The 9,729-nt window shown below is 37.1% G+C and overlaps 1 protein-coding gene across 1 annotated transcript in view; it reads left to right on the plus strand.

Moving 5' to 3' along the window:
- Positions 1-9,729, plus strand: part of LOC108297773 (zinc finger protein 624-like) — a 37,826-nt gene that overhangs the window by 14,511 nt on the left and 13,586 nt on the right. The window contains 2 exon segments of the mRNA XM_017520482.2: positions 6,933-7,059; positions 7,737-7,832. Coding sequence (XP_017375971.1) covers positions 6,933-7,059; positions 7,737-7,832 — 223 coding nt within the window.

Here is a 9,729-nt window from a genome sequence, read left to right on the forward strand (position 1 = left end):
CCAGCTACTCAGGAGGCTGAGGCAGGAGAATTGCCTGAACCCAGGAGGCGGAGGTTGCGGTGAGCCGAGATTGTGCCATTGCACTCCAGCCTGGGAACATGAGTGAAACTCCGTCTCAAAAAAAAAAAAAAAAAAGATGATTGTGCAGTTGTTCTTTAATCTGTAGGTTGATTTTTTTGATGTTACGTAACCTTGTGTTGCTAAGATAATTCCCATTTGGCTGTAGCATATGCCGCATTTTATTGCTGAATCCATTTTGCTAGTATTTTGTTGAGAATTTTGTGTCCATATTCATAAGGATACTGGTCTGTAGTGTTATTCTGATATCTTTGTCTAGTCTGGGTAGTATTGGTCTCATAAAGTGGGTTCGGAATTGTTCCCTTCCATTTTCTCGAAGAGTTAATGAAGGATTGCTGTTAATTTTTCTTGAAGTGTTTGGTATAATTCACATGAAGCCATTTGAACCCAGGCCTTTCTTTGTGGGAAGTTTACTTGTTAGAGATCTATCTGGATTTTCTATGTTAAACTGAGTCAGTTTTGGTAGTTAATGCCTTTCTAAGAATTTGTCCATTTCATTTAAGTTGATACACCATTGTTCATAGTGTTCCATTATAATCCTCTTTATTTCTTTAGGGTCAGTAGGAATGTCTTCTTTTTCATTCTGATTTTAGTAATTTGTGTCTTCTCTCTTTTTTTCATAGTGACTCCAGCCAAGGGTTTGCCATTTTTTAATCTTTTCAAATAACCAACTTTTGCCTTTTTTATTTCCTCTGCTGTTTTTCTGTTCTTCATTTTATCTCATTCTAATATTTATTATTTCCTTCCTTCTGCTTTCTAAAACATTTAGTTCACTCTGTCCAACTATTACTGTTGAATTATCTCTTTGACCCTTCAGTTTTATAAATTTTTGCTTCCTGCATTATGAGACTCTTTCGTTAGGTGAATATATGTTTAAATTTGTTACGTCTTACTGATACATTTATTTCAGTTATTATATTATACTTTTCAACTCCAAAATTTCTATTTAGTGAAATATCATTCTCACAATTTTTTTTTAAATCTTTATACATGGTTTTCTTTATGTCTTTGAACATATTTATAATGGCTGCCTTAATGTCTTTGTTTCATAAGTACAATGTCTTGACTTCCTTGGGGATAGTTTCCATTGATTGCTTTATTTTTTTACTGTGTATGGGTCCTTGCTTTCCTGTTTCTTTGTGTGTCTTACAATTTTTTGTTGAAAACCAGTTTTATATTTATATTTATAAAATATTTGTATAAAAATATTTTTATATTTTAAATAATATAATATGTCCACTCTGGAAATCAGATTCTCCCTTCTCTGGGGTTTGTTGTTGCAGTTGTTGCTGGTGCTGCTGCCTTCTTTGTTTAGAAATTTTCCTGCACCAATCTGTAAAATCTGTATTCTTTATCATGTATAGCCGCTGAAATATCTACTTGGTTAACATGGGGATCAGTTAATAATTAGACAGATTTCTTTTTTTAATTTTTTTATTTTTTATTGTACTTTAGGTTCTGGGGTACTTCTGCAGATCATACAGGATTGTTGTATAGGTACATACATGGCAATGTGGTTTGCTGCCTCCATCCCTCCATCACCTATATATTTCTTCCCATGTTATCCCTCTCCAACCTCCCTACTCCCCACTGCCCCTCAGAGGTCTGCCCCAACCTCCCTACCCTGCTAGTCCCCCCCAACAGAATCCAGCGTGTGATGCTCCCCTCCGTGTCCCTGTGTTTTCATTGTTCAACACCTGCCTATGAGTGAGAACATGTGATGTTTGATTTTCTGTTCTTGTTTCAGTTTGCTGAGAATGATGGTTTCCAGATTCATCCATGTTCCTACAAAGGACACGAACTCATCATTTTTTATGGCTGTATAGTATTCTATGGCATATATGTGCCACATTTTTCTTGTTCAGTCTATCATTGATGGGCAATTTGGGTTGGTTCCAGGTCTTTGCTATTGTAAACAGTGCCACAATGAACACGTGTGCATGTGTCTTTATAATAGAATGATTTATAATCCTTTGGGTATATACCTAGTAATGGGATTCCTGGGTCAAATGGAATTTCTATTTCTAGGTCCTTGAGGAAGTGCCACACTGTCTTCCACAATGGTTGGACTAATTTACACTCCTACCAACAGTGTAAAAGTGTTCCTATTTCTCCACATCCTCTCCAGCATCTGTTATCTCCAGATATTTTAATGATCGCCATTCTAACTGGCATGAGGTGGTATCGCAATGTAGTTTTGATTTGCATTTCTCTAATACCCGGTGATGATGAGCATGTTTTCATATGTTTGTTGGCCTCATATATCATATATGTGTTCTTTTGAAAAGTATCTGTTCATATCCTTTGCCCANTTTTTTTTTTCTTGTAAATCTGTTTTAGTTCTTTGTAGATTCTGGATATTAGCCCTTTGTCAGATAGGTAGATTGCAAAAATTTTTCCCATTCTGTTGGTTGCCAGTTCACTCTAATGATTGTTTCTTTTGCTGTACAGAAGTTCTGGAGTTTAATTAGGTCCCATTTGTCTATTTTGGCTTTTGTTGCCTGTGCTTTTGGTGTTTTAGCCATGATGTCCTTGCCTATGCCTATGTCCTGAATGGTTTTGCCTAGGTTTTCTTCTAGGGTTTTTATGGTGTTAGGTCTTATGTTTAAGTCTTTAATCCATCTGGAGTTAATTTTAGTGTAAGGTGTCAGGAAGTGGTCCAGTTTGATACTGCCCAAAGTAATTTATACATTCAGTGCTATCCCCATCAACCTACCTATGACCGTCTTCACAGAACTGGAGAAAACCACCTTAAACTTCATATGGAACCAAAAGAGAGCCTGCATAGCCAAGACAATCCTAAGCAAAAAGAACAAAGCTGGAGGCATCATGCTACCTGACTTCAAACTATACTACAAGGCCACAGTAATCAAAACAGCATGGTACTGATACCAAAACAGAGATAGAGACCAATGGAACAGAACAGAGGCCTTAGAGGCAGTGCCACATATCTACGACCATCTGATCTTTGACAAACCTCACAAAAACAAGCAATGAGGAAAGGATTCCCTGTTAATAAATGGTGTTGGGATAACTGGCTGGCCATGTGCGGAAAATAGACAGATTTCTTTATGCCTTAAACCATTAAGTCTTCAGCGACTGCCAAAAGGTTCTTTGTATGTGTGGGCATATGTTTTTCTCTTTGGCAGGCAGGTTGCAACCATGCCTTAGTCACTTCTTGCTTGTACAGAGCCTCAATGTAAGCCATAGATGACGGTCTTCTCAGGCTTTTCCTGGGGCTGAGTTCTTAGTGGAAAAAGAAAACAAAACCCAGTGCATTGGTTACAGTTTGAATTACACATATGTCAAGTGATTACCAATAAAGTTTATGAACTCATCATCTCCTACATTTGCCATATTATTGTTAGCAGAATTATCTAAAACATGCTTCAGAAACTTAGAGGTTTGAAACTACAAAGGAATATGTATGCGTAAGATATGTATGACAAGCATAATCTAAGTGGTAGAAAAACACCCCAGAGGAAATCTTTCTTCTGATCTAGAACAGACCTTAGCCAGATGTGATCTAAGTTGATTTATTTGCCTGAGTAGTCAGCTAATCAGGGCTCTTAGTTTACCAGATCATGGATCAGAATGATTATAAGGTTACAAGCAGGGATTCTCAATACAAACTGCTTAGATTTGAATCTAGACTCTTCTACTTCTTTGACCTGGGCAAGACACCTAACATCTCTGTGTCTCACTTTTCTTATTTGTAAATAGCACCTTCCTGATTGTGATGATTCATTCAGTACATTATAAGCCCTTAGAGCAGTCTCTAACACATAATAAGCATTATTCTCACAGAAGTGGGGAGAGTAGTTTGAATCCCTTAACCCTATTGCCCCTCTTAAACAGTTATCAGCCCATGAACAATCACATTTCATCTGTAATACTTCCCTCACTAATTATCTCAATACAAATACAAACATTATATTATTTAATCTGTATTTTATTATATATCTCTAATTGACTGTTTTAAAAATTCTTAGTACTATACGATATTACTATTAATACAGGTAAAAAAATTAACACTGAGGCTTTGTTTTATCAAATACTCATTTGGCATATGTTTTCCAAGTTGATTCATGTGGTATAATTGGTTAATATATCTCTTAGGTTACTTTTAATATAGAAGTTTCCCCCTCTTTCCTTTACCACTTTGTAACTGTTTATTAAAGAAATCAAGTTATTGGTACTCTAGAGCTATGTTGTCCAATACAGAAGCCACTAGCCACATGTGACAACTGACCACCTGAAATGTGATTAGTCTGAATTGAGATGGGTTGTATATTTAAAATACAGACCAGACAACATGATAAGATAATGTAAATTATCTCACTAATAATTTTTATATTGATGAATGTTGAAATGATAACATTTTATCTATTTGGATTAAATAAACATTTTTAAAACTAATTTTACTTGTTTGTTTTTGTTTTTAATGTGGCTTCTAACAAATATAAAATCACTTATATGGCTTGCATTATATTTTTATTGGGCATCATTAATTTAGAATTTCACACAATATGGATTTTACTGATTACATCCCCATGGAATTATTTAACATGCCCTTCTGCCCCTGTACATATTGCCTTTAAATTGTTAGTTAGATCCTTGATCAGATTCATAGTTAGATTTGTTTGTTTGTTTTTGTTTTTTAAGTAGGATCTCACTTTGTCAACCTCCTGGGCTCAAGGGATCCTCCCACATCAGCCTCTCAAGTAGCTGGGACCACAGGCATGCACCACCACAGCCAGCTAACTTTATTTTATTTTTCGTAGAGAGGGGGTCTCTCTATGTTGCCTAGGCTGGTATTGAACTCCTGAGCTCAAATGACCGCCCTGTCTTGGCCTCCCAAAGTGCTGGGATTAAAGGCATAAACCACTGCACCTGGCTGAGATTTCGATTCTTTAAAATATTTTCAGCAATGATGTCATTTCATATTGCTGGTATATAACACCAGAAGATATATACTATCTAACTGAGGACTTTCTCTTATGTTAGCAGCTGGTGATTATTCTTTTTTTTTTTTTTTTAAGACAGAGTCTTGGTCTGTTGCCCAGGCTGGATTGCAGTGGTGCAATCTTGGCTCACTACAACTTCTACCTCCCTGGTCCCAGTTCAAGCAATTTTCCTACCTCAGCCTCCCAAGTAGATGGGATTACAGGCACGAGCCACCATGCTCAGCTAATTTTTGCATTTTGTAGTAGAGACGGGGTTTCACCGTGTTGGCCAGTCTGGTCGTGAACTCCTGACCTCATGATCCACCCACCTCAGCCTCCCAAAGTGCTGGGATTACAGGCGTGAGCCACTGCACCCAGCCTGCATTTCTTTCTTTTTTTTTTTTAATTTATAAAGAACAGAAATTTATTTTCTTATCGTTCAAGAGGGTAAGAAGCCCAAGATCATCAGGGTGCCCACAGGTTCAGTGTCTGGTAAAGGCCTGGTCTCTGCTTTCAAGATGGTGCCGTGAATGCTGCTTTCTCTGGAGGGAATGTTTTGTCTTATGTGGTGGAAGGCAGAAGGACTAAAGAGCCTAGTTAATTCCCTCCAGCCCTTTTATAAAGTTGCTTATCCCATTCTTGAGGGCTCCTCATGATTTAATCACCTCCTAAAGGCCTCATCGTTTAATACTGTTGCATATGGGATTTAAGGTTTGTTTGTTCGTTTGTTTGTTTGTTTTTTGAGATGCAGTCTCACTTTGTCACCCAGGCTGGAGTGCAGTGGTATGGTTTTGACTCACTGCAACCTCCACCTCCCAGTTTCAAGCATTTCTGTTGCTTCAGCCTCCCCTGTAGCTGGGGCTACCAGCCTGCATCTCTGTCTTCTTTCTCCCATGTCAAATGTATTAGTTCTCAATGACATCAGTATGCTAATTTGTTTTATCCAGCACTACACACACAACAGTTACATAATAGCATGTCTGTCACTGTAATTAATATGATCATTTACTGAAACATTTGGGGTTTGTTTTTATTTTTCAGTTATTTTTCTCAGGGTATATCTTGTGAATTTACCGAAAAATTACTGTTAAAGTCACTCAGAATAGTTCCTCTCTAATGAATGGGTATGCTGCCACCTGGTTTCATGTTACTCTTAATTATTTAGGGATTGGTTTTTTAAAGTTTTTATTTCATTTATAATATAAAGTTTTTACATGGTTCAAAAGTCAAATCTACAAAACAAATATTCAAAGGAGTCTAGCCTTCATTCCAGTTCTCTCTACTCCCTCTTTTTCCCAGTAGGTAACCATTAAAAATGTTTATGGCCTATTCTTCCGTTTTTTAATACATATTCATATCCTGACCAAAGAACTTCCCCAAAGTTCCTCGATTTATTTTTATTTTTCAAAAAGAAAGCTTATAGTATTCTATATTCACAATACAAATGATAAAATATATCTTTTAGTAAGCCATAGTCTATCGATTAGAACTGAAAGAAAATTGATATTTTAAATAAGCCAGGGTTGTAAGAAAGAAAGATGATTTGGGTGCAAACTGTTGGCTGTTACTAAACATTTTAAATACTTCCTAGGGAAGGAGGAAACCTTGTTATTTGCCTCCAGATACTATAGTAGAGACAATATTTATCATTTATAGGAATCCAGACTTGGTCTAAAAAGAAATCCTGCTATCAGATGAAGCCCTGAAGATGATATAGGCAGCATCCTATGGTTTCAAGTTCTTGTCACTGGAGAGATTTATACATTCTATAAAGGATGAACTGGTTGACCTACATAATCATTTGGTGATTCTGGTTTCTGGGGCTCTTCCCCAGTTTTTTTAATGTGTAATTCTGCCTAACAAGTCTAATTATATAGTCTCTGATTGATCACAATGTAATTGTTTTAGGAATCAGTGACATTTAAGGATGTGGCTATAGACTTCACATTGGAGGAGTGGAGGTTGATGGACCCTACACAGAGGAACCTGCATAAGGATGTAATGCTGGAGAATTACAGGAATCTGGTCTTCGTGGGTAAGGATAACTTCTCTTCTATGTTGATTGATCTGCCTATTTAACCAGGTTTGCCAAAGAGAAAGGACCTCTGAGGTATTTAACTGAAGTACTAGATCTTAGGGGCACATTGTTGTGTTATGCTCTTCCTCACTCTTAACTACATGATCTGCCCTTTGTAGACTAAGACACACGCATTTCACTGGAATCTTGGAGATTGTTGACAACCCCACAGATTTGGGACCAAAGTTTTTTCTAGTTACTTCCTTAAATGGAAGTTATCAGTACCTCTAGAAATAAGAAACAAATGTATTCAATTTCTTTCTAAACTCAGATTATTCCCATGATCTATTATCCCACCAAACCAGAATCATGGTGTTGAGCCCCTTTGAGATGTCCTTGTAATTGTCTAAAACATCACTGCACAATATGGCAGGTACTAGTCACTTGTGGCTTTTTAGCCCTTGAAATTTGGCTAGTTCATCTGAAGAACTGAATTTTAGATTTTACTTAATTTAAATTAATTTAAATTCAAATTTAAATAGCCATATGTGACAGTTGGCAACTGTATTGGACAGTGTGGCTCTAAAACTTCCTGTAATGGTCATTCTGCACAGAAGATTAAGAACTGAGACTGAATTTGGCAGTAGTTCTTGCTGATGGCTCCAATCAAATTATATTTATTTTTCTCTGGACAGGGCTTGCAGTTTCCAAACCAGACATGATATCTCATTTGGAGAATGGGAAAGGACCATGGGTGACGGTGAGAGAAATTTCAAGAATTCCCTATCCTGGTGAGTTAAACAGAACCAAGAAGATGGTATTTATTTCAAGTAACAGACCATGGGGGGGTGTTCAGTGGAACATCTGAAATAATTTTGGAGATACATTTGTTCATAGCTGTCTTAGAGGGAAAGACCCCCATCTCTCTTCCTGTCCCTCCCACGCCCATCTTCTCTCACCCTCTCTCTCTGTTCTCCACTTTTGGGAACCATCTCATCCTACTCTGCTTTACTGGGGACATGCTTTTCATAATTATTCTTTTATTCTTCATTCAAACATACATAAAATATCCCTTTCAGGTCTGTCTTCTCCAGTTAACTTTATGTTTCTCATTTGTTTCACCATTATCTGACATTTCTTCATTTACCTGAAAATGCTTTTATAAGGGTCCCCACTGATTTCTCTTAAAGCAAACTTATTTACTTATTATTTAGTTTTCTTCACCTGCAAGGCTGCAGAGACTTTGGAGGAACCCACCATCTCTCCTCCAGGTTCTTAACTAATTGAGAATACAAACAAGGAATCAGTTGATAATCAAAATATAGTATTGATGTATTTAATCAGTATTATACATCTATGTGCTGTAAACTCGGTTAGGTACTAGGGCTACAGCAGTGAATAAAATGGACCACGTCCCTGCCTTCGTGAAGATTAAATTTTGAGAAATAGATAACTGGCAAATAAACAAAAACAAACTAAACGGTGGTTGTAATACCTCCCAGCTTTGAGATAAGTCAGAGGGTAAGAAAGTAACTGGGGTGGGATGAAGACACCTGCTTCAAACAGGGTGGTCAGGGGAGCTTCTGAAGAGCTGACACTTAAGCTGAGACCTGAAGGGTCAGAAGAAGCAGGCAGTGAGAGGAAGAGGAAAAGAGAAGCATTCCAGGTTTAGGGAACAACAATGCAAAGGATCTGATACAGCAAAGAATGCCATGTGTTTCAGAAATCAAAAGGAAGCTGCTGTGACTAAAGTAAGGGGAAACTGGTAAAGAATAAGATTAGAGATGTAGGAGCTGGCCTGTGCAGGGCTTTGTAGATGATCTAAGTGACTTCCAAAGCATGGAGAGATTTTACTGCAGAATTTTTAGAAAATAACCCTGTTTATACAGATTGAACTTGAGGCATAAAGCAGGCGTTAAAATAATCTATGCAGGAGATGATAGTAACTTTGATTAGGGTGATGGTAGTGGAGATGGAAAGAAATAAATAGATTTTGGTTCATTTAAGCATTCATTTGATTATGATGCCATGAACAAGTCACACATGCATTATTTTGTATACTTTTATATCATAAAAATTACATATTTTTTATACATCAGCTATTATTTATATTTAAAAGAGTGAGTGAAAAGTAGATGTAAGAGATAGTTTTAGATAACTTTTTAGAGAGGGATTTTTCTTCCCCTATGAAGAGGGAAAGATAACTGGAGCAGTGGCTAAAGGAAATAATGGAGTCAAGAAAAAGCACTTGTTTTACTTTTGAGATGGGAGCTTCTGTGACATGTTTGAGTACTGCTAGGATTGCCCTAATGAAGAGAGAGTCATTGGTGTTGGAAGACAAGGATGAAGGACTAAAGTGTTTGATGGGGGCTAAAGGAGATAAAATCTAGAATGGAAAGGGCAGATTTACCCTTAATAGGTGGAGAGGTCACCTCCTGTTTGTAATACTGAGAAAGGTGAAGAAGATGGGTGCACCTGCAGGTCAATTGAGGGCAGGAAGATTGAAGCCACTATTATGATAGCTGCCGTATTATCTAAAATGTGAGGCAAGAGGGAAGAAAAAGTTGTAAGAGAGGGAAAGTTATTTTTTGTGCTACTGGAATTCACCAGGGAAGCCACCTTGGCCTGAAGCTTTTATTGAAAAAGTTGTTTAATTATAGCTTCTGTACCTTTTTTTTTTTTTTTTTT

Source organism: Cebus imitator, unplaced genomic scaffold, assembly GCF_001604975.1.
Source record: "Cebus imitator isolate Cc_AM_T3 unplaced genomic scaffold, Cebus_imitator-1.0 Scaffold841, whole genome shotgun sequence".
Taxonomy (NCBI): Eukaryota; Metazoa; Chordata; class Mammalia; order Primates; family Cebidae; genus Cebus; species Cebus imitator.